This window comes from Dreissena polymorpha, chromosome 4 (genome assembly GCF_020536995.1).
Source record: "Dreissena polymorpha isolate Duluth1 chromosome 4, UMN_Dpol_1.0, whole genome shotgun sequence".
Classification (NCBI taxonomy): domain Eukaryota; kingdom Metazoa; phylum Mollusca; class Bivalvia; order Myida; family Dreissenidae; genus Dreissena; species Dreissena polymorpha.
The window spans coordinates 97,066,613-97,093,267 of record NC_068358.1 but is presented as its reverse complement, the minus strand read 5'-3'; the positions used below and the strand labels follow the sequence as shown (position 1 = coordinate 97,093,267).

The 26,655-nt window shown below is 35.5% G+C and overlaps 3 protein-coding genes and 1 long non-coding RNA gene across 4 annotated transcripts in view; 2 read left to right on the top strand and 2 right to left on the bottom strand.

Annotated features, from left to right (window-relative positions):
• LOC127877722 (regulator of nonsense transcripts 1-like) overlaps positions 1-8,018 on the bottom strand; it is a 35,833-nt gene extending 27,815 nt beyond the window's left edge. The window contains exons 1-3 of the mRNA XM_052423877.1: positions 7,656-8,018; positions 712-845; positions 102-191 (exon numbers count right to left, since the gene is read on the bottom strand). Coding sequence (XP_052279837.1) covers positions 102-191; positions 712-845; positions 7,656-7,835 — 404 coding nt within the window. The 5' untranslated portion in view covers positions 7,836-8,018. The remainder of the gene's footprint in view (positions 1-101; positions 192-711; positions 846-7,655) is intronic.
• Positions 8,019-18,357: 10,339 nt separating this feature from the next.
• Positions 18,358-19,083, top strand: LOC127878642 (uncharacterized). Its single transcript, XM_052425170.1, has 3 exons — positions 18,358-18,483; positions 18,676-18,795; positions 18,889-19,083. Exons 1-3 carry the CDS (start codon positions 18,358-18,360, stop codon positions 19,081-19,083), a joined length of 441 nt encoding a protein of 146 aa, XP_052281130.1.
• Positions 19,084-19,131: 48 nt separating this feature from the next.
• On the top strand, positions 19,132-20,675 carry LOC127878641 (uncharacterized). Its single transcript, XM_052425169.1, has 3 exons — positions 19,132-19,302; positions 19,381-19,678; positions 19,735-20,675. Exons 1-3 carry the CDS (start codon positions 19,132-19,134, stop codon positions 20,673-20,675), a joined length of 1,410 nt encoding a protein of 469 aa, XP_052281129.1.
• Positions 20,676-23,619: 2,944 nt separating this feature from the next.
• LOC127877712 (uncharacterized) lies at positions 23,620-24,958 on the bottom strand. The gene is made up of 2 exons (XR_008048588.1): positions 24,515-24,958; positions 23,620-24,125 (listed from the first exon to the last, which is right to left on the bottom strand). It is a non-coding gene; the product is annotated as an uncharacterized LOC127877712 (long non-coding RNA).
• Positions 24,959-26,655: the final 1,697 nt, after the last annotated feature.

Sequence of the window (26,655 nt, the reverse complement as noted above, 5' to 3'; positions counted from 1 at the left end):
GCATGTTTCACATGTTACAACTTATAGTTAACAGTGTTTGTGTAGTAGTGTAATTATGAGTTTCAAGAGTTATTCAAGTCATAAAACTAATTTAGACAAACCTTCCAGATGTGTTGCCCCTGCCATTGCAGAACCACTTCTTGGTTGTATTGCAGTACACTACACAGGCTGGCTCATGAATGCCACAGTATCTGAGACAGAATATTTATGAAAATTCATTACCAACAAGATGAGCATTACAAAGCAAAACAAATTTGAGCACTGCACTGAGAAAACTGGGCATAATTCCAAGAATTGCGAAAGCTTATCAGTGACAACATGTTCCATGTTAAAGCTTTGCTTAAATAAAGTATTTTTCAAACAAAAATAGAGTCTAGCCGCAAAGAATTGTCCCTGATTATAGCCTATTAATATACCTTGATTATAATAAATGTATTGGCAATTTGTTTGAGATCACATAGCCTAAAGCTATAACAAACATACTCTTTAAAAAAAATCTGGATTTTTTAGGATACAAAGCACAATTTAGTGGGCAAAATGACATTCAAATGTACTTGTCATCAAAATGTAATAACAAGCAGTTACAGACAAATTTGTTTTTCATTACAATTCCTAAAGCAATTTAATGTAGAGAATGTAGAAGAATTTGATAACTTTGATAACAACAAGACTGTTCAATATTGTGACTGCTATAAACAGTAACTAACTTACGCGCAGGCATGTTTTGGAAGGTCCTTTATATAGAATTGGTCTTCTTCATCTTCCTCAAACTGCAGCTCTCCAACCCCCTGAGTGATGGCATTAATGTTACCGTCCAACCCATTCTGCACTGGCAAATCATTGACCTAAAAAATGTCCCAATTGCTGTTTAAAAAAATGTTGTTTTTTTGTTTTGAAGTGGGAATGGGGACTAGCTCCTGGGATTTGGAAAAAATGGCATGTGTAAACAAGAGCTGTCACCATAGGATGACTTATGCCCCCTATAAACGCTTGATAGAAGTTAAGAGCTTTTTTCGAAACCTAAACGCAGATTTCGAAACCTAAACGCGGACCCTAAGGTCAAGGTCACAGGGGTCAAAATTTGTGTGCGTATGGAAAGGCCTTGTCCATATACACATGCATACCAAACATGAAGGTTATATCTCAAGGGACATAGAAGTTATAAGCATTTTTCGAAAACCTAAATGCAGATTTCGAAACCTAAACGCTGACCCTAAGTTCAAGGTCAAGGTCACAGGGGTCAAATTTGTTGTGCGTATGGAAAGGCCTTGTCCATTTACACATGCATACCAAATATGAAGGTTATATCTCAAGGGACATAGAAGTTATGAGCATTTTTCGAAACCTAAACACAGATTTTGAAACCTAAAAGCGGACCCTAAGTTCAAGGTCAAGGTCACAGGGGTCTAATTTTTGTGCGTATGGAAAGGCCTTGTCCATATACACATGCATACCAAATATGAAGGTTATAGCTCAAGGGACATAGAAGTTATGGGCTTTTTTTGAAACCTAAACGCAGATTTCGAAACCTAAACGCGGACCCTAAGTTCAAGGTCAAGGTCACAGGGGTCAAAATTTGTGTGCGTATGGAAAGGCCTTGTCCATATACACATGCATGCCAAATATGAAATAGCTATCCAGGGACTACCCTAGGCCTTAAAAATAGGGAGAAGTGACTTCTCCTTTTTTCTGAAACAGGGAGAAGTTTTGAAAATCAGGGAGACGTTTGTGCAAACAACAGCAACAAAACATGTTCATTTCACAACTTTTATTATTTCTATCATTTAACTATGTTTATTTGTAAAAACAATAAATTCTCATTAAAATCTACTTCATCATTTACACATTTAAGTCATTTAACACATTTAAGTAATTTAAGATATGTACCGGTAGCACCTTTTCTTCACATATTTATCGTCATTATATTATCATCATCCCTATGACTGCTTTTGTAACAAAACACAATCTTAATACATGGAACATCTAGTATATCAATTAATGTTTATTCGAATACTATACATGTCCGAAATATGTACACTTAATAATGCCTTACCTGTTACTTTAATAATCCAAATTTTCCTTGTTGTTATCTGGTTTAACAAACCTTATCAAAAGTTTGTTAAATCCAGTTAATGCTTTCTCCATTATTGAATCCCCATTACTTTTAATTTGAATTGCCAGCTTTGAATTTAACGCGGGTTGAATGTTACAGTACGTCCGCCATTTGCAATGTCGAAGGTCATGACGTAGCAATTTAATTCTACTCGGATAATTTATATCTAATCGAGGAAATGTGTTTTCTCAATATTTATGTGTAGTATTATGACTTGTTAGTATAAAAAAATGAACTGTGATTCCAGTTTATATAAGATGTGTGTTACTCATACATGTATCGGTGGATTAACAAACTGACAAATCTTGCTGGACTGTATAGTGGATCTACGTAATTAATAGACCTTTGATTTACTTAGTTTTTTTTAAATTATTTTTGCCGACTTTCTTCAACCATGCAGTCTGCCAAAAACCCGCAATTATCGGATGGTCAATCAATTATCATCATTCATGTAATCATTAGACTACTTACGGCACACGCGAATAGGCACGAGTGTGTTGTTATAGCAACCAATATTAAGGGACTGCTTTGTCGCGGTCAAATAACGATCCGTGCGGGGGGTAAATTGTGTAACTGTTAGATAAACAATAAACTTGCTAGTCATCCCTATACATCGTAAACACTGGCCCACTTACGAACAATTCTTAATGAATCACAAATTCCCTGCAGTCTTTCGCGTTTTCATACTTTAAATTAGGAATTCATAAATCCAACGTGTAATTTAGCATTCCATTGCACAATATCCGATCAGTTATGGTATTTTTGGCCATGAAAATATATCGCATCAGACTGACATAGTCCTTTATTTCCTGTAGTCATTATTTCCCACCATTGTGTCAAACCAATTTGGTATGATCTCCGCATGCGCAATGGCCTAGTTTTGATATTTTCTGTAAACTATGGAAGCATGATCGTGGTAAAATCAAAACCGTTATGCATAAACTTTTTTTTTTCACGCATACCTGTACTTTTTTAAAATTAATTGTACACTATTACTAGTGACTATATTATTTGTTGATTTGTAGTGAACAAAAACTGCACTAGAAATCCACATTTAATTTCAATGGTTTTACAAACTGATTTTAAAAATATTTTTCTGGAATGTTTTTTTGTCAATAATTGGACACCATATGTGTACAATTTTGCCTAAACGAGGTCATTACAGAAAGTGCGCAAGATTACCGGACACTGTGATAGTTTGCAAATGAGGTGAGTCATGTTATCTAAGTTTTGAAATCAAATCAGACAGTTCTTCATTGAATTAATCAGATATTTTTGTGTTAATAAGCACATGAATTTATTATTTCCATAATAAATTTAGATATTATGTTGTCAATTTATAAAAGAACATGTTTTTAAACCAATTGACCCTTAACTGGGCAAGATTACCTGACAGCATCATATATGCCAAAATTTTATTTGAACAAATTGCGAACGTTATTTCTTTTTCAACTCTTGAGCACTTTTTGGTGTCAATGTTGCTCAAAGAAGATCAACCAATAAAACAGAAACTTGTTAAACGGTAAATAGAAGTTATGAAAAAAGTTAATTAATCTTTCAGTTTCTCTAAATTTGTTCAGCGAATCGAATTTTCGAAGTTTTGTTGACCTCCTGCCTATTGCAATTGAGTACTCTCGCTTTTCGGATGTGACCTCTCGACTCAAGGTAAACAATGCCCAGTGTACGTCATTTGCGGGTGTGTTTGGAATTGGAACTATTGGCTTTGCTTGGTTAAACACGCTGTAAATAAACAAATTTGACATGGGTTGAACGGGAATGAAATAAATCTTTAAATTTACATCCTTTATTGCGGCATTGTTTGAATTAATTCAGAAATTATTTTAGTTCTTTCCTTAACCGCTCGACTCAAGGTAATTGGAGGATATGGCATAGAAAATCCTTTTATTTTATAATTTAAAATATCTGTTAGCAACAAAACACAACTGCATTTTCCCATTTTAGCCAAAACAACACAATATTTACAAACAGCCATGCACGATTCTAAATAAATGCGAAAAAACAACAACAGGCTGATCTATCGGTTTTTAAATTGTTGTGTCAAGAACAGATGTAACTGAATTATTATCATTTTTTAAGGGTGCATTCAAAGGAAATTGTCACGGCAAATATTACAAAGGCTCTGGGAGTCGGTTTATTTGGACTGAACTTCTGATGTACAAACATTTTATATTCAATTTAAGCGTTAACCATCATTTCCTGCTTATATAAGTATTTTTTCATTAAGCTTTCATTTCTTGTGTTTGACTGTCATAATCCAGGCTGTCAGTAATTAGGCTGAGCTCAGTGTGTTGTCATCTATTCCCCTTTTACTGCAAAACAGAAAGTGAAATAAAGGGAGCTAGTCAACTCGTACCTTAGTCAACTCGTACATGTACCTTCGGTCAACTCGTACCCGATTTGGTCAACTCGTACCCGATTTTTGGTCAACTCGTACCCCCACTAGTCAACTCGTACCCGAATTGGTCAACACGTACCCTCTTAAAAATTATTTATATATATCAAAGACGTGAAATAAGTTTTTGATATGAATATAGATAAAGGTTATAAAAAAAATGTTGTTTTTTTTTGCAAAAGTAGACAAGTTCATTATTTTTCACACGTGTATAATTATAAAGGACGTGTTTGTCGGCGTTTTGTTTGATAAAATGTTGACTAATAACACCTTTATGACAACAGGACCGTCGGCGATTTGTTAAACAATTTGTTTGTCGTGCATCTAAAATGACACGCGCGGTAGTTGTCGGCATTTTCTTTGATAAAATGTTTGATTGTAAACACCGCATGATGACTTAACCAATTAAAGGTATGATCCACTTTGAAGTTAAAGGATATAATAAACTATTTGGAACTGGTGAGTATGTAAAGTCTAAATTATAATGTACACAATAGAAAGTGCATCATTTATTATTTTATATATAAGCTGTATATATTAAATTTATAAATTATTTGTACATTAATATGTGTATTATAATCATTAAGATTATGAGATTTTGGGTGTAACTTCTTGCGTTGTTTATGGTTCTTTCATTCAGCAATATATAACCACCGTCTGTCGGATTATTTAATTTATTGTAATCTTGTCGATCCCTGCATAGGCAAATAAATTTAAAATCTCAATAAAAACATCATCAATATTCAATTAACTAAACTGATCAACTTACAATAATTCTCGCGTGTATTGCGCTGTGTAAAGTAGCAACTGGCCTTTATTGAACAATGTCGATTAATTAAAAGATTAAAGAGATAACGGTCTGTGTTAATTGATTGATTGAGTGTCATATTAACCTTATAGAGTTAACATTGAGAACAATTACTAAATCATATAGAAATTAGTTATGTAGAATATGATTATTAAGTTGAAACTATTATCCTAAAGAGTATACTAAATATTGATGCATGCATAAATCATGTTTATAAAACAGAACTGTTATTATTAATTTTTTTAGAAATTATCTTTAATATGATTTTTAATATGATTATTAGCGTATGATTAAGTAAATAAACATAAATTATGTAAATAAAACAGAGCAGTATATTTTAAATTTTGTAGAAATGGGCCTCAAAGAAAATGTTCAATTATAATAAAAACATTAAGGTATAAGATTATTATTATTTAATTATATAAATATTAAAATGGTAAGCAGTGCAACTTAAAGGCCAATTTCGTAAATTATGTAAACGGTCTCCAAATGGAGAGATAAAACGTCAATTTATATGAAAACTTTAGTCGATTTCGTCTGCCTTTTCAATTAAAAAGACCATTTATTGTATATGCAAACCAAAATGACCGATATATATATGATAAATTACGTCTTCGGTGATAGGTTTCTCTTCCGCAATTGACATAGTAACACGACTAAATATACGTTAGAGTAAGAGTATCTTTGCTTGATGTATTAATTTAATACATTATTTAATTAGAATTTCATACAGATGGATTTGAACGGATTTTGTAATATATTGTTGATTAACTTTTGAACTTGGATGTATTGGACTTTGAAACATTATGTAAAGAACTGAATAAAGAACACAGAACTATCAATAGAGTTATCTGTATACGAGTTATAACGCAACAATTGTATATATCGTCCGCAGATTCCTTCTTTGTATTTCTGTCCGCAAATCCATATCAGTGCCCCAGATAAGCTGCGTATCTGCGTCTTTCACCCTATTAAAATGTTTAAAAACGCAAAGAAATACAATATCATGCGTATTGAAAACGCACCCGATTTGCCTTTTACGCACATTCGTCTTATTTGATGCGTACGATACAATAGCTTTGATCGAAAAAACTTTGCTCATTTTCGGTATTTTTTGTGATTATTTTCGTTACGCGGCGACGCTTTTATTCAGCAAGCGCCTGGATGACGGGGCAATAAAACAGTCAAAGCTATTCAAACGCTCTGCGGACTAGATTTCATAGTTTAATAAAGCGGCTGACAAAATTATTTACGACGACATACATGCGTTTTCAATCTGACTTAATCCGTCGTTCATTGTGCAAATATTTGTAAAGTGTCTGTACTTTCAGTTTCTAATACGATGCGTAATAAAAATGTCTAAGAGAAAGACGTCCGCAATTGTTGCGCCAAAATATGTGTCGATCGCTAACTTTATCGAACCAAGAAAGCAAGAGTCAATAAGTGCCGAATCATTCGTGTTATCGATTTTTTTAAAGTTTATATTATTGACATTTTTAAGGATTAAAGATGTTATGAAACATCAGTTTATTAAAGTTAATTATATTAGTTTACAGTTTTATTGAATCAATACAATTGTGTGCAGCTTCAACAGAAGTAAAGCAGCAATGGTTTTACTGTATGCATCTTATAACTCATTTCACCCTATTCCAAGAATGAAATCACCCTATTTTTCAAAATCAGTGGGTGAAAACCCTATTACCGAAATAATTATCTGGGGCACTGCCATATAGATTTTTTTGGCGGCCGATTGCAGTATTCTGCGCTCAGCCGCCATCGGTATGTTGTACTATGTACACTAATACCAAGATTAGCAGAAAGCAGGCCCCATATGTATATACAATGAGAACTGATGTATTTATGGAACGTGAATGATATATAACTAATTAACGTTTTTAAATAACTAATTCAATATTGCTTACAGTTAATTTAAAAAAATAAAATGACATTGTCATAATAGAATTTGGCATTAATCTTATTTTTGCCACAATACAAAAAAAAATGAAACAAAGAAATTTGTATCAGAACGATTTGGATACTTTTAGGTGTCACACTTGCTCAGTACAACAGAATTATTTGGTCAACTCGTACCTGCAATAAACATAAAAAACATCAAATGCATGCAAACAACCATCGCAATGTGTTTCCATAGAGAACAAATATTAAAAAGGTACGAGTTGACCAATCTGAAAAATGACTAAAGTACGAGTTGACCAAATCGGGTACGAGTTGACTAGGGTACGAGTTGACTTAGGTACGAGTTGACTGGAAACCGAAATACCGATAGCATCTAACGTAAAGACACAGATTTCCAGCAATACCTGACTTTGACTCTGAGCCGGATCAAGTTGAGATGCTTGAGTTTGGGACTGAGTTTGCGATGGCAATGTAAAGTCATTGAAGTCGAAATCTGTTCCCTGGGTGTCGGCTCCAAGTAGATCCTCTTCGGTATCCAGGAAGGTCAGTGTCTGAGAATTCGGGCCATAGGCGTCTATACTCATCTTCTGTGTTATGAAGAATGGTAATCATTCGATTAAACAATAAGTTAATATTGATTTTCAGCTGTCGCGTTGGTGATTGCTGGAATCATATATGAATTATAAACGAAAGTTGGAAACCCACGTCGTTATCGTTCACGCCATTCCGTTCTTTCGCGTTGACGTAGTGGAGCACATGTTTTGATGACGTCAGTGATCGAAAATGTGCCGAAAGAAAAAACTGTCGGAAAGAAATGAAAATGAAACGGGCTAGAAACTGTTCGTTGAGTTCCTAATCCAAAACATTATCCTAGCAGAGTTGTTGCTCGTGCCTCAACATACATGAATGTAATGAACCGCCATTCTATACATAGATGGTGACGTCACTACGTCAGAAAAACCGGTGTGACACAATGATGAACCGCAGTGTAAGGTTACATTACACTAAATCATTGTGTATCCCTCCGTGGTCCATTCGAAAGTAGTGCCTATTTCTAAAGAGTTCCTTTTCTCTTCTTGAATATAAGCCATTTAACAATGTGAGACATGTCTTTTGTGGTTATTTGTAATATCCTGTATGTGTCTGGAGTACTTTGATGCCTTGGATTGGAAGCTAACTGAAAAGATGGACTTTTGAGGGTGTGTTTTCTATTGTGTGGGGCTTTTGTCGAAATTAGGATTCCGAAACACGTTTTTCTACGGTGGGTTCATTCGACAGCGATTTACTTTCTTAGAAGTTGCGAGACGGTATGTTTTTGATTGCAATTATTGGAAGAGGACAGATCCATCTTTAAAATGATACCAGGTTCGGAAAAATTGATACGTCGAAAAGGCAAGAAAAATGCTGTGAAAGTTGTCAGTTTTATAATGGGACCCTATGGGAATCGGAATTAGTGTAATATAACCTGTAAGAGAGTGGATCCAAAATTTCATATGACATTCATAATTGAGCTTGTCGATTCGTACGCCCTTACACGTCGCGAAACATCTGACTGTATCTCGCTATACCTGCCTTAATTGAATGGTGAAATGGAGGTTTTGTCATACTCAAGAGTGCAAAAACGTATTAACGCGAAAAAGGCGTTTCTATGCAAATAAACACGTAATATCGAAAAACAAACGCATTATAATGCTAATAAACGTGTAATAACGCGAAATAAAGGCATAATACTGCGAAATAAAGGCGTACAAACGCTAAAATGGCGTAATAACGCAAACTTTAAGGCGTACACACGCTAAAAAAATCGTAATAACGCCAAACTTAAAGGCGTACACACGCTAAAAGGGCGTAAAAAGGCAAAGTAAAAGGCGTACAAACGCTAAAAAAAGGCGTTATAACGCCAACCTAAAAGGCGTACAAACGCTAAAAAAGGCATAATAACTCAAACTAAAAGGCGTACAAACGCTTTAAAAGGCGTAATAACGCAAACTAAAAGGCGTACAAACGATTTAAAAGGCGTAATAACGCCAATTTCAAAGGCGTAATAACGCCTTGTGTACTATATAAAGTGATGGCTTCTTTGAAGACATTAATTCAAACCAAAGCGTTATGAGTACATTTGAGTTTATTGAATGTGTAAAGACAATTTCAGTCTTTCTGGAAATCGTCCCTGAAAGCCAGAATAGGCAACCGACATTTGTACGGAATCAACTTATTGTCATCACCTATGAATGCATTGGTTTTATACGGAATACTCGATAGTGCGACGATGCTGTTATTGTAACCATCCACACCGAAAGGCGACAGTACGATGGCGATAACACGTCATAATGATGATGATAACGCGACAGTTCGCTTATGAAAACGCAATATCACGGCAATTCGATAACGATAACGCGACAGTACTATAATGAAAACGCAATATTGGACATTACGATGGTAAAAATGCGACAGTACGATGGTGACAACACGAAGTTTTATCTGTCGTTATTTCGCGTTTTCGTTATCAAGCTACAACTGTACTATCATCGTGATTGCGCGTTTGCATCGTATTAATATCGAGTATTGCGTTTAAGATCAACCCGTTCATAGGCAATATCCATATAAGGATTGCGTACCTTTGCCCGTTTGCAGTTCGTAAGACAGCTTGATTTTAATTTTCAATCTGTAGTATCGTGGCTAGATTTTTTTCATTTATAAACCGAAATGAAATATACAAGTTTATGTGTATGTGATGAATGCAACTAACAACTAAAAAAACGACAATTAAATTTTTGTCATAAATTTAATTATTTAGAAACTTACAGTTTAAACTTAAATTTGTGAAATCAAGATATACGTAAAATGTCTTTTTTCAAATGTATTTCTTGTTCAACATACATTTTCAGTTACAATTTGAACTTGTGTCACTCGTAATACGATACGTAATGCTGCTTGAGCGATGAAACTGTATAAACATATATTAACCAGCATGTGCACTTGCGCGTCTGGATATTTTGGATCATGTTTACGTATGCACAGTTAACCCATATTTAGCAAAAAAGGACCGTAAAACTGTGTAACAAGTAAATCTATAGTAGTTTTGTTAGAGGGATGATACTTAACAAACACATTTTCAGCATGTAAATCTATGCACTTTAGTATCTTGATGCATTTAACATGTAACCATATTTAAGGACCCTTTTTGCAAAACAACAACAACAACAACCCAATAGCATTAAAGCCTTTTGTCGCGTATAAAACACTAACTGTGTAACTGCTAGCTCGATTATACGTGTCTTATATTAATATTTATATTAATATTGCATAAATTGTCGCAAATCATCTACGTCAAACGCGATGTAAAAGAGCTGCGACCAATTAAAGAAACACTATTTATATTTCTAAATCACTTTTCCAGGAACATAGCTATTATCTAACATATATTTATACATTGCAAAGGTATCATAATTATTATTAAAAACATTTGAATCAATTTACAGTGGGCAAAAAAGAAAGATACGTCACAGAAAATAAAGTTTTTTTTCACGTCACACTATTTAGTCTCACATATCGTTATAGACGATTTAATCCTTATAGAATTAGCTGTCGTAAACGTACACTTGGAAACTCTTCTAACGCAACACTTTTCAAACTTGAATATCTCGATCATTAGTAAAAAAATGATTTAAACGTGTACATGTGATCACTTGACTTCATTTGACGTACTCTGTCGCCTTCCTATGTAGATGGTTCCACTAACAGCATCGTCGTATTTTAAAGTAATAGGCATACGATCAACCCATTCATAGGGGATTGTACTAACAGGATTCCGTACAAATGTCGGTTGCCTATTCTGGCTTATAGGGACAATTTCTAGAAAGACATAAATTGTCTTTACTAAAACTAAACTGTATCCATAACGTATTGGTTTGATTTAATGTCTTCAAAGATGCCATCACTTTATATTGTACAAAAGGCGTTATTACAACTTTGTAAAGCGTTTGTTCGCCTTTGAAATTGGCGTTATTACGCCTTTTTAAGCGTTTGTATGCCTTTTAGTTTGCGTTATTACGCCTTTTTAGCGTTTGTACGCCTTTTAGTTTGGCGTTATAGCACCTATTTTAGCGTTTTTACACCTTTTAGGTTGGCGTTATTACGCCTTTTTTTAGCGTAATTGCGCCTTTTCTAGCTTTATTACGCATTTTCAGCGTTTGTACGCCTTTCAGTTTGGCGTTATTACGCCTATTTAGCGTTATAACGCGTTTATTAGCGTCATTACGCTTTTATTAGCGTTATAATAATGCGTTTGTTTGCGTTATTACGTGTTTGCTATCGTAGTTACACCTTTATTTGCGTTAATACAACTTCGAACTATTTTTTATTTAATTTTCAGTGGTACTAATGGGCTTTCGTACTTTTCTGATGTTAGTTGTTTGGACAAGTTTCTGATTAGGCCACAACAAGTTCAAGATTTGTTCTACGGATTTTTGCCTCCCAAAAATGGAGCGAGCGAGCGAAATAAAAATAAATTAATTTTTGTTCAATTTTTCTAAAAATCACTGGCGAGCAAAAAGTGAACAATAAAAAATACATATATTGTCTATGTAAATTAATATATTTTTTTCCAAATACATGCACGATATCTGCAAAATACCAGTACAATATCTTTAAGTAGTAATAACTGAGTTTTAGCTCTTATCCAATATTTGTAAAAATAAATAAAAAACATCTCCAATAGCTGTTCTGCTTTCTCACACCAGGTAGTGACTACTTAAACTAAACATGGTACACCGTAGTTTTCATTATGAAAGTTATATTAGAAACTCAGCTTTATGATGGTTAAATAACACGAAACAATAAATAATACAATAACATCAAACATAAGCAGTGATTTTTCTTCGCGTTATATTTTACAGCATGTGCCTTTTTGATTGGAAAAAAAGTGCGATAAGCCATGAAATTGGGAAAATTTAAACATCATTTTTATGATTATAAATAGCAGTATATCAATTGTTAATGTGTGCATGTTTAACTGATTTCTAAAATTTATAGTATAAAGTGCTAGGGAATTAAACTGCTCAGGGACCTATACAAACAAAATGTATAGGTCCCTGAACTGCTGTATGATAAACTCAATAAAACAATTGAGTTTATCTTAAAAGTTTTTTGGAAATTTTCTCCATGTTTTTTGGGGAAAAATTAACTTTTTGCAATTGGGAAACAGCCTTTTTTACTTTTTGCACTTTGGACATTGTAATTTTGGGGAAAAAATACTGATACGAAATATATGGAATTTGTATTAGTTCTAAATATAATAGGTTATCGTATTATACAATACTTGATGCATTTCTTTTGTTAGTTTAGCACATTTAAAATAAGAAATGAGAAGTTAAAGTTTTGTATTTAAAAAACCCATAACTTCCTAATAAAAGAAAAATAAGAAATGGACAGTAAAAGTTTTGTATTTTAATATAAAAAGTCAATCAAATCCCAGTAAAGTTATTTAGGTCCAGGAAGTTTCTTCACTTATGCATTTATGTTAACCTCATGTTTTTTGGGGGCATAATGGACATCTTTCACTTAGCCATCAACAGTTTGAAATAGTAGATAAGAGGCGTGTTATATTATATTCGATTTTTTTTATCTAGTTAAACGGCGACACTAAACGTACGCATACAGGAGACACTTCACATCCTGATGTAGATGCGGCTTAGATAAATAAATTATTAAAATCATCTGTGATGCAATGACTAATTTTCCCGGGTGAACATTAACATTTCCATTTGTGTCTTTGGCCGAAACGACAATCCAGACGAACGTCACCATTTTTTTACCATAAACCAATCTAATAACGCAAAGCGTTATAACAGTTTATGTCGTAAAATAGTAGGCTAAATTAGACTAAATCATTAAATGAATAGGTGCGCATCAATATTTTTTCTGCGGGCGCAATATAAAAATAAAAATAGTTTTATTTCGTTTTAAGATTTTTAGGTGCGGCAAATCCGACGAACATTTAATCAATTTGTTGTGGCCTGTTGAGGCGGAATTTTCCAATATGAATGCATAAAACAAGTGCCACATTGTTTAGGAAAACGGCCACCTTTAACTTTTAATGCCATGTTTGTGTTTATGTCTAGAAATTAGGGATGACATCGAATAACTATATCGGTATTCGAATATTCGCAAATCCATGCAATCGAATATTCGAATATTCGCATAAAACGGCTGGATTTATTTAACTTTTATTACTCAGTTTCTTATCCAGTAGGGATATTAAATATACATTGACACAGAAAAACAATGGAATATACAATTGTTATGTTGAGAAATATAAAGAAAATGAAGCTAAATTGTACCAACAAACTTTGAAAATGCCTATTAAGGCGAAACATATCAGGAAAGAGTGAAACTTCTTCTGTATTAACTTCCATTGTTTTGTAAGTTATATCCGTTTGCTGAACACGTGACTGTTTATTAACGTTGCTATCGAATAATTGTATCGCTGTTGGCTAAAACTATGAACGATACTGTAATCGGGCACAAATAGAAGGAACAACTTCATGTCATAGAATTTTATTTTTATTTGAAATTTTAAAGTAACGATAGTATGTTCGTTTATATAAAGAAATATATCAGTAAGGCATGCAAAGTACACCAAATATTCAAGAACAATTATAAGAAAAAACATCATGTCATAGAATTTTATTTTTATTTTAAATATTAAAATAACGGTATCATGTACGTTTATAAAAAGAAACATATAAATAAGTCATGCAAATTACATCACAAAGGCTTTCGGTGGTGACAGCGCCTTTTTAATGCAATGCGCAATTTGAGTAATTCACACATTTTTCAACAACAGTTCGGGGCCGTTCTGAGAGTATGTATATTACATTGCGCAATCAACGCTAATAGGGGCCGCGTTATCAGTTTGACACAAAGCACGTCACATCAAACATGTTAATCCCAGTGATTTCGGGTGCCAAATTATAAGCGGCTCGCAGGTCATTAGATATTAGGGAAATTACCTTTGAAACAAAATGCGAATATCCGAATATCAATTATGTTATTCGAATAATGACCATTCAATCGAATATTCGAACATTCGAATAATTTTGCCGTCCCTAGGCCCTCCAACAGTCGTGCAATACTCTGTGAGGCGTGCTTCTATTGGTGGCATATCAAATGTGCTTACATTTCATTTCGGACAAGCAATACATCAAACTAGGCAAATCGGACGATCATTGGCTGTGCGGAAATTGTGATACGTTTCAATTTAGCGACTCGTACTTCGAACCAGACGACATTATAAATATTTCATTGCAATCAGACTCTGATGAAAATGACATTCCAACTATTTTTGATGAACTCATTAACATGAAAAAAAGACAAACCAAATAGATTTACATGTGCTTATCTAAATATAAACATTTTAAAGAATAAATTTGATCTTTTGAAAGAAAGGAAAGTAAAAATATTGTTGATGCTCTATTTATTTCAGAAACTAAACAAGACGAAACCTTTCCAGATGCACAATGGCTTCCAAATGCTTCGCATTGACCGTTCCAAGGCGGTGACCCCAGCTTTATTCTTATATGTGTTTACGTTGTTATATATTGTGCTGTTTTGTACTGTTTTGGCAATAGGTCACTTGCCTTAAATAAAGGACCAACTAATTGTATATAATGCGAATTCAATACTGCTCCAGCAGCTGGAGTTTCACTTCTTTATATTGTAAATGGTTATCACTTTTGGCGTGCTGACATAAATGACAAAGGTGGTGGGGTTGCAGCGTATTTAAGGTCTGACATAGCGGGTGAAAGAAAGACAGAACTAGAATTTGTAGACATCGAGTCTATATAAGTATTGAGGTAATTTTGAACAAAAAGAAATGGCTTCGATTAGGGGCATACGAACCCCCATCTATGTCAAATGAAAATTTCCAACAAAATTGTATGACCACATTATATAAATGTAGTTCAAAATATGATAATTATATATTAACAGGTGACTTAAACTTTGATTTACTTGATCCTACAAAATGTGCACCTTTGAAGGATATAATTGATGTATTTGATCTATCTATTTTAGTGAAAAAAGCAACTTGCTTTACACAAAATGGCGAAACGTCACTTCTAGATGTTATGTTAACAAATAACCAATCGTCATTTGGCAAAACTTGCAATTTTAATTGTGGACTTAGTGATGTACATACTATGATTGCTTTTCAGTTAAAGATGAAGCTCCATGGAAAAAATCAAACTTGTTCTTTTATAGGACATTTAAAAATTTTGACATTGTAAATTTCAATCTAGACTTGCAGGCAAAATATTGCAACCTAAACCAAAATTCTCAGTCTGTCGATGTAAACTCCGCATACACAAGCTTTAGCAAAACATTTATTGAGGTCGCAAACAAATATGCTCCTTTAAAGCGTAAGCAGTCTTTAGATCAGCCAGTCCCATACATAAATAAAACTCTGAAACAAGCAATCTATAAGAAACGCATGTTACAAAATACATATAATAAGTATACAACTTCCAAAAACTGGGAAAATTTTCGCAAACAAAGGAATTTGGTCACTAGCTTAAAAAGAAAATCAGCAAATAAATATTTTATAGAAAGATGTGTTGGCGGATGTAAAAATAAATCTTTTTGGCCTAAAGTTAAACCATTTTTAACAAACAAAGGAACAATTGTAAACAAGGGACAAAACTGTCACAAAACCAAAAAAAGTCTGATAAAGGGAGACAATTAAACATCTGCATTGTTAACCCCCATGTGTAAAATTCAATGTATTTATACTCGTGGCGACCCTGATTTCTATTTGAAAAAAAGTCTGCTAAAGAGAGACAACTCAAAATCAAAATGTGCATTGTTACTGATTGTTCATAATTACGCCCCTTGTTTCAAAATTAATCTATTTTTAGTTGTGGCGACCTTCACTTTGAAGATATTGACGTATTTTTTTCGCATGACACACCGTCCAATTATGGTGAACAAATGTGCCAAATGATTTTAAAATCTCACAATGAATGACATAGTTATGGCCCGGACAAGCTCATTTATGGCCATTTTTGACCTTTGAACTCAAATTGTGACCTTGACCTTGGATATATCGACGTAATTCTTTCGCGCGACACACCGTCTAATGATGGTAAATAAATGTGCCAAATGATTTTAAAATCTCACAATGAACGACAAAGTTATGGCCCGGACAAGCTGGTTCCGCCCGCCCGCCAGCCCACCAGCCCGCCGACATTCGCCAATCTAATAACCAGTTTTTTCCTTTGGAAAACCTGGTTAAAAAGGATACAATATTATGTGAAAAGGATAATCTTATAAGTGATCAGTCCAAGGTTTGTGATATGTTCAATGACTTTTGTACATTTCGCAAAGGACATTGGGTCAGGCTCTATTCCAATTAACGAAAACCATCCTAGTTTAAACTCCATACGTAAGAATTTGAAGTATGACAAAAAGCTCAATGTTACACCTCTATCAGTCCTTCATTTGTAAACAAATTGATAAATTATCATCCAAAAAAGGCAACAGGTCATGATATCTGCTTAGCTCCTTAAATTTTCTAAACCCTCAGTAGTAAAACATATTACATATATGGTTAATTTGAGTTTTCAGTCGTCAACTTTCCCTGATAGCGTAAAAATAGCCCAGGTAGTCCTTGTCCACAAGAAAAAAAGTACGCTTGATAAAGATAATTATAGACCCGTTAGTATATTGCACATTGTGTCCAATTTTTTTGAAAGATAAATTAATACTGAGCTTACTGACTTTCAATAATCACTCTAATACTTTTCTATCAGCCTTTAGGCCAGGTTACGGCTGTCAAAGCACTCTTCTAAAGATAACTGAGGATTGGAAAAAATTTCTTGACGAAAATAAATATGTGGCAGCTATACTTATGGATTTGTCAAAAGCCTTTGACTGCCTCCCCCATGACCTTCTTATCATGAAACTTGGATGTTATGGGGTCTCTGACCAAGCTCTAGAACTACTCTCAAATTACTTGTCCAATATTAAACAGTGTGTCAAACTTGGCTCAAACTTGAGTTCTTTCAAAGATATTTATAAAGGGGTTCCCCAAGGTTCTATTTTAGGCCCGGTAATATTTAACATTTTTATTAATGATATTTTTGACTATGTACATAAATGTGACCTTTATAACTATGCAGACGACAACACTTTATACTGCAGTGATGCAAATATAGATAATGTTATTGAATCTTTGGAGTCTGATCACTTATAAACTGGTTCTCGGACAATCACTTGCAAGCCAATCCTGACAAATTTCAGGCAATTTGAATGGCAGTACAATCCCATGTGATGAATCTGTTAAACTTTTGGGGGTCACTTTTGACTTTAAACTTCAATTTGATAAACATATATCCAGTATCTGTAAGAAGGCATCAATGCAGCTTAACGTACTCAAAAGGATATGACAAAATCTATTTAAACTTGGAAAATTAAACATGTATTACTCTTTCATTCTACCAAATAATTTTAACTATTGCCCACTTACTTGGCATTTCTGCGGGAAGTATTTACTAAAAAAAACTTGGGAAAATACAGGAAAGAGCATTAAGGTTTATATATGATGACTACAATCATAGGCGTAGATAATGGGGAGGCAGGGGAGGCGGCCGCCTCCCCAATATTTCGGCTAGTCCTCGTTATATAAATAAGGCGTAAAATCCCCCCCCCAAACGCCTGCCCAAAACCAGTATTTTTGTAATCAGTGTCGTCATTGCAGAAGCCATGTGTCCCTTTTCCGTCTGCTCCGAGGTTGCCAATAGTGATGTGTCCATATCGCTTGTTAGGTGTCATAAACCAGGGGCCCGGGTAAATGTCATCGTGTTAATTGTTTTATTGTTCTTTTCCGTGATTGCACTGTCGGTGTTTTGATTAAGGACAGGCTATTCTTTTAATTGTAATTGTTCGCTTTAATTTAAAGGTAACCGCCAATTAAAACAATTTTGAGTAAATATACGCGTGAAAAACATTTATTTGATTGAAAATATTTTTGTTCTCTAAGCATAACAGTTATTATTTGATTAGAATTCATTGAAACAATAACATATATGTAATTGTTCGATGTTCAAAATGAGCATTCCTAATCAGCCTCAAAATTTTGCTTTTCCTAAGCGTTCATTCGGGGAGAAAAAGCCAGAACAGCGTTCATTCCAATCTAGTTGGTTTGATTCGTACACATGGCTCAACTACGATGAGGTATTTATATTAGTTTTAAATTTTAATTTGCGACCGTTCTTACCTTTCATGAACCTAACGTCGATCTAAATACAAACGAAATTCAGAAAAAATACAAACAATACTTGTATTGTTGCTTAATAATGTTTGTTTTATTATTATCATTAATATTCAACACAAAATTTACTACATAAACAATGTTATTATTTTCAGAGCCGGGACCTTGCGTTCTGCCATCTCTGCATGGTGGCCAAGAAGACGGGCAAGATCGGCAACACGAAGGTGGACGGCAGCTTCATCACTGAAGGCTTCTCTAACTGGAAACAGGCTCCCGTAAAGTTCCGGAAGCACGACGGCAGCGAGTGACACAAGGAGGCGGTCGAGCGACTGGTAACGCTTTCCGCAACTACGCGTGATGTGGGAGAGACGCTGTCAGCGGGGCACGCCAAGGAGAAGGTCGACAACCGGACGCAGCTGCTAAAAATCCTACGCAGCATACGGTTCCTCGCACGCCAGGGCATCGCGCTACGTGGGCATGACGGCGATGAGGGAAACCTTATGCAGCTTCTACAACACCACGGGGAGACGGACAGCTCTCTCCTCGCGTGCCTGGAACGGTAGCGGGGCAAGTTTGTCGCCCCTGTAATCCAGAATGAAGTACTCCAGCTCATGGCACTGCGCATCCTCCGTAAAGTGGCCAGCGACATCAAGACAAACGAGTTTTACACAATCATGGCTGACGAGACAACAGACAAGGCCAACCGAGAACAAGTGGTGTTAGTCTTCAGACACGTGGACAAGGACTTTAATGTGCACGAGGACTTTGTTGGGCTTTACCAAGTACATTCTATTGATTCCACTTCACTGACGTAGGTCATAAAAGACACTCTTCTAAGAATGATGCTATCCTTGAGCCAGTGCAGAGGGCAGTGTTATGACGGGGCCAGCAACATGACCGGAGCGAGGCGTGGTGTGGCGACCAACATCTTAGCCAAGGAGGAGCGAGCTGTGTTCACGCACCGCTACGGACATGCGCTCAATCTGGCTGTTGGGGACTGTGTACGTCAGTGCAAGCTCTTGCGCGACACCATGGATACGGTGCATGAAGTCTCCTTACTGATTAAGTATTCACCAAATAGGGACAGTACCTTTCAGACCCTGAAGGAGGAGATCAGCCCCGATACCCCTGGGTTCCGCGTACTGTGCCCCACGAGATGTACAGTGCGTGCAGCAAGCCTGCGTAGTGTCTTAGACAACTACACTGTGTTACAGACATTGTGGGACACCTGCTACGAGCAGACCAACGACTCGGAGATCCGTTCCAGGATAGTAGGCGTGCGGTCCAGATGGAGAGCTTCGATCTCTTCTTTGGTGTACACCTGGGTCACATCATCCTGCGACATACAGACAACTTGAGCCGCACCCTACAACAGAAGGACATGTCCGCATCAGAGAGTCAGGCAGTTGCTTCAATGACGGTGGAAACATTGACCAGAAAGCGCTCCGACGATGCCTTCGACAAGTTTTGGGTTGACGTCAACAGTAAGCTCGATGACGTCGACGTAGGAGTGCCAGTGGTTCCCAGGCGACGCAAGGTGCCGAAACGCTATGACTTTGGGACCGGGGCCCACGAGTATCCAGCCACAGCACGTGATCGGTACCGCCAGGTCTACTTTGAAGCATTCGATTGGGTGATCGCGTGTATCAAGGACAGATTCGCTGAGCCAGGCTTCAAGACCTACAGATCCCTCCAAGACCTTCTGGTGTGCTGCGCCCGTGGTGGTGACTACGCCACTCATCTGCGGAGCGTGTTGGACTTCTACAGTGACGACTTCAACGAGGATGCGCTAACCACTCAGCTTGAGACGTACCAGGTCGCCGTACGGGACAAGGATGTCAAGACCATCACGGACATTGTCACGTTCTTCCGCGACTTGCCTCCTGAGTCTCGCCTCTTTTTCTTGGAGGTGATGCGCGTCCTCCGCCACGTCATGGTAATGCCCGCCACCAACGCCACCAGCGAGAGGTCCTTCTCCGCCCTGAGACGCCTTAAAACGTACCTCCGGACGTCTATGAAACAGGAGAGACTCACCAACCTCATGACGCTCCACGTGCACAGGTGTGCTAACGCAGCAATGGACTTGTTAGATGTTGCCAATGAGTTCGTCAGTTTAAACGACTCACGGTTAACTATCTTCGGGAAGTTTTCATAGAATGTGACACTACTACACTTGGCATTAACATTACGCGAACAGTGCATGATAAATTGTGATCTCAATCAACAAATAATTTGGCGTGGATATAGTTCTAGGGACTTTAAAAATGAATTATGCCTTAATTTTTGTTTATTTAACCAAATTTGATAATATTTATTCATCCTGGTTCAGTATTTTAATAGTGCTCGAAATGTGGATATATTCTTTACTAATAATGTCATATTATATTGGTTGTTGTGTATTTTCATGTGATTATTTATTACAGTCTTCCCATTTCATGGTTTAAACATGCCCATCAGTAATAAACTATTAGTGTTGTGAATGTAATGTTAATGTTATTTTTTCTCATATCACTTTTTAAACTCCGTCATTAAAACGGACCATATTAATTGTAATTGTAAATTTTTTCGGAACCATGGGAGAGGACAACCTTCTCAAACAAACCCCTTTATGTCCCCAGTACAGAAACTGGACCGCCTCCCCAATGTTTGGAGGTTATCTACGCCCCTGCTACAATTCAGATGATGAAACTCTATTACCTTAATCTTAATTACCTAATTTAAAACTAAGAAGAATTAGAACAATTCATAAAATTATTCATGAACAAGGACCAACTTATTTACATGACTTAGTTACTCTTAAATCCCATTCTTTCAATTTTAGGTGTAAAAATGTAGCTACCATACCACAGGTAAGAACTACTAGTTATGGTAGCAACTCTTTTCGTTCCTATACACCTAAACTCTGGAACTACCTCCCCCAACATATGAGAGAGGAGGTTAACTACGACCGCTTTAAAAGCCTGATTGGGTCATGGAACGGGGAGCGTTGCTCATGTACTTTTTGCCAATAAACCTCTGTTGTCTCATTCTCGTCCTGGACTTCTTGTGATGCATGTCCTGCATGTGTATTTATTATGTATTTATTTTGCTTTTATTCCTGCAGTTGCTAGTCATAGCATGAGTTATGTCAACATTAGTTCAAAGTCCTTCTGTTTCTGCATGGCATTATCCTTATTGCGTATAATTTGCTATATTTATTCAAACTATGCTGCCTCTCTGTGACATGTATGATGTGATATTGTTTTTTATGGTGTGAAAGCTGCTGATCAGTTCCCTTCAAATCTGATTTGAGGTGATAAGCTCTTTAAACTTATTTTAAGTGTCGCACTTTTGTGTTATTTTATCTATGTCACCCTACTAATTAATCATTTTCAAAAATAAGTCTTTTCGCCCCAATGGCTTAGACAGTACTCTTTGTATTATGTTGATGCGTGAGTTATGCAAAACACATCACGATTTTTAAGGTCGAATCGAAGAAACTCTTCACAGAAACTTTGGCGATTGTTTTTTCTCAAATATTATACTATTATTGCAATTAAAAAAACTGAACATTTGGTATTGTTTTGGTAACGATTACGATTTGTTTCGCTTGTTATTATCAATATGTGTGTTAATCGCCTATATGTAAATTAATAGCAACCGTCACCTTGTTGCCGGTCACTTATTTTCGTAAAAAAACTTATAAATTGGTATAGTTTGCTTAAAATCAACAAGAATAATCGACGTAGTTTTGTACATTGCTGACGCCATAATAATGACGTCGTTTGTAGGTTACTGTTTTAAGACATTATCTTGGAATGACGGCGCGATTCTCGTTTAAATCTTTTAAGCTTAATAAAAAAACGATAAAAATAAAATATGTTTATACCGCCCACCACATACGAAGATAAGTTTTCACACATACTAAAACGATGCCACGACAACGGATTTTCATATGCTTTAAGTACCAACGGGACCAATTCAACAAATAAGTTATCTCACAAGTCTTTCATTACTTTACTATTTCATCGAAGCGTAGGCGGAAAAAGAACTCACTTCAATTTATTTATTATTAAGATTTTTAAATATATATCAGTACAACGACAAAATGGTGTAAAAACATCAATTTTGTTCTTCGTTTTCGTTTTCAAAACGACAAAAGGCACAGGATTGGCTATATCCACTCAGTTGCCTATAAATGCATATACACAAAAGTTCTATCTAGATCAGCCTGACTCTTGCCAAAATGTCAAGATACCACCCGAGCCATGTTGTGCTTTAAATTTAACATTTCCTTTCATGAAGTACGTACTATCGTCCACCTTTCGGTAGCTAAACGTTTTAACCCGTATTCGCATATTTTCTTTGTCAGAGACCATATTTGGCAATGTTCGTCTGATCAATTGCGCGAAAATGACGTATTTTCAGTGTAGCAGAGTTGGCAATTCTGTGGTCAGTTAACAAATATCAATGGTTAGGTAACTGCAGGTTTTAAATTAAAACTTCTCAAAATCAAAAGTGATCGGGTTCAGTGTGTGAGGTCACTTACTAATTTCTGTAAGTGATCTGCGGTTTTGTCCCTTTTAGTGTTTAGAAATTGTGTATAGATACACATGCAACAGAGTTTGATAGCTTTCAGCTTTCATGCAAAGAGCTAAACATGAGGCTTTTGTTAAATACTGAGGTCCCTAGGAAGCCTTGACAGTTTATATTAAAATGCTTATTTGAATAATTCAAAGTCCAAAATTGAGTCAATGTCAAGGTCAAAGTGAGGTCTCATGATATTGAAAAGAAGTCTGAAAGCTTTTAGGTAAGTTTTATTTATGTTAATGGTCACAATTGGTTAACCACAAAATTAGGTTGATGTTAATGTCAAAATGAGGTAAATGTGATGTGGATGTGACAATTGCATTCATAGACAAAATCAATGAAAATATCAAAACTTGATATGAAGCACTATTGATGTGATACAAAACCTTCCATTTTGCGCTAACATCGTAATGAGAGACGAACAAACGGACGGACCAATCACAACATACCAGGGGTGGGGGCGATATAATAAAAATTATTTAACTTGCAATATATAATGTGGGTTAATTCGCAAAAATCGATAACCTGTCTGTGTTTCGTCTATTCATTCAATTTATTATGTTTATTTCAAAACATTTTTTTTACAAATTGAAACATCAGCCAACAATTGTTACTTCGCCGTGTGCATAAAGGAGGAAGCCAGAAAACGACGACTTTAAGTAACCGTTAATCGCATCGCCAACGTTAGTATTCGTTACTGTTACTTCGTCGCCAGTGTTAAGACGATACACCAGCATTTGCGACGACTGGTTGGGTGTGTCCAGTATCAATTCACTGATTGCCACGTCATTGACACATACAAATGCATAAAGTGCTTGATTTGTATAGGATCTGCACGACAATGTCACGTGCAATACGTAAGTGCCATCTACCGGGGCCTGAAAAAAGCCATGTCTCCAATTATACGCATTTCCTAGGTTATACTGCACGTTATCAAATACAATGATCTGGTTGCTTCCTAGATTGGAAATATTGTGGCTTTTCAAAGTGGCATAGAAGGCGATTTCTTGCACAGGGACATTTCGTTTGGTTCCTCCTGAAAAGGTTGAAATAAATGTACATGTATTTACACAATGCTTATAAAATTGTTGTGCTTATTACGAAATTGTACCTTTTTATATATTTTCATAGATGAAAATATCAAAGGCATGGTTTTACTAGCTTTTCATGTAAAATAAAAGCAAGACAGAAGTAATGGCATCTTTTAAAACCATGTGGATTCAAAGTATTACAATGATGAGATGTTGTTACTAAGTCAAAATCCTAACTAAGCATTCACATTTCAGTCACATAAAAGCTATCAACTTAATTGCTGATATAATCGTTTAACTCAGGGGGCATACATACTATTTTCAACCCGATACCTAGAAATTTCGGTTTTGAATTGAAAGTTACACGGGGCGTGTTACATAAACTCTGACCTACCTGAAATCGCAGCATGCCTTTTGGGAGGAACAAAAACTTCGCTTTGTTTAAAGTTCTCTTGAATCTTGTCTAAAACCATGACATCTGGACCTTTTTCAATCACTGCATCGAATTTCTCGTCTACTTGATTCTTTTTTTCATTCATATGTTCTAGCAGAGTATTATATTTTTCCTCCAGCTCCGCCATTTTGTTTTTAAGCGAGGTGTTCTCCGTCTCTAAGAGTTCGAGTCTATTCATAATTTGCTCAAGTACATCTGCATGTAAAGCAAATGTTGGTCCGATATGGGCTTGTAAAATCGCTGCACACATAACCACACCAAACCACATTTTAGTACAGTCGTTTTGCGAGTGTGTTCCGTTCAGTATGAACTAAAGTTAACTTCAGTTATCATTTTTATACTACACCGATTCTACTGACACTGCATATTATGCTGCCAACAGAGATAAGACAGCATTGTACTCTATTGGTGAAACAACAGTCGATCATTCTCAAAATCAGATAGAAATTTGGCCTAACTGTTACATTTGCCCTGTTTAGCCTTTTTTAAACTGACGACATTGCTCGACCAGATAAATTGGAATCTATATATGGGCATCGTGCATTCATTATTGGGTACAAATTGATGTGAGCGTGCAAAATTTGAATATAATAGAATAAAATAGACATAGTTGAGCATTCGCAACTAAACGAAATCATGTGCTGTTTAGCGCCGGTAAGTCATTTAATACAGCATTACAACCAAACAAAACTCATTGCAAAATAAATCTATCAACGGGGCATGTTTTTTTTTAAACGCAATACACTGCTTTGCCAGTATTAAAAGAGTCACGTGAGTCCCTTATCGCTGGAAAATGTTACTAATCATTGCCTTTTTATTTTTAGTGTAACATTTCCCTATTCAATGTCATTAAGATTGCATTTGTTTCGAATCAGCCTTATGTAATTTGAATACAGCTTTTACAATTGTTGAGTATATGTGCATGCGAGTGATCGTATGTCCGGCAAAGCTTGTTTCGACTGGTTCTTCCTTATTCGTCTGACACATTTAAACACAATTTTTAAAAATGTGTTTCAGAGTAGCAGGCCTCTCGAGTGTAAATCTACCTCCCTTCCAAAAATTTGAAAGTTTGGACATATCACGAGTCGACATATTACTTAACACTTCATTTTGCAAATCGAAAAGAAACAGATAAATTACCACATATTTTCACGACGGATAGACTGCAACACGCGTTTAAGACCCGTGTTAATGGTCATATTTGGGCAAAAACACATTTCCCGGATAGTACCTTCAGACTTCACTGCATTTTTAAAATAACAATTGTTACTCTCGTGAAGACGTCGTCCTACTGGTTATGCAGACTTGAACTAAATCATATTTCACTTTCTAATCATGAGCAAACATGGCCCGAACTTATATTAAGATTGAACTATGTGCAAAAGCTGACGTACATCGCAGCCATTAATATAATAAGGATAGCATTTAAGTGTTTGTTGTTATTACATGTATGCACGGGAGTTTTAAATTCAATTTGTAAAACTTTAATTCAGAACACTTATCTTGGTGACACTTGTAATAAACGTTAAGGCCGCGTTGAAACTGTGAAATCTAGCACGTCTAAAGACTATATAGGTTAGTTAATAAGTGAATTTTAAAGATGTTGTTTAAGGATCCATGAACACGTGTAAAGACGACCCTTTTATTCCAATGGCGCATTTTTTTTATTGCTAAGTGGAAATGAATAAATACTACGACACTTGTAATTATCAAAACACATTTTATTTAATTCCCACTGATAATTTTCGTTTCTCAATTAACAATAACAAAGTGATATATTATCCGAATCTGACAAATGGCTTAAATTAAAGATAAATCTTAAATTCCCCTATTGTAGAAGAATTTCAGCATTTATATAATAATCATTCCAACTAAGCGGACACAAAAAAACATAAGACAAACAAAAGTAAATATGTGGCGGTGTATATAATTTATACATGGTAAACTTAAATGTGCACGGACGTTACAAACCGAATAATACAATCAATACGATATTAATAATTTGACACAGAATATTATAGACTCTGAATCATACAATAACTTCAAGTTTAGTGCTAAGAAACATTTTATTATTCTACTTG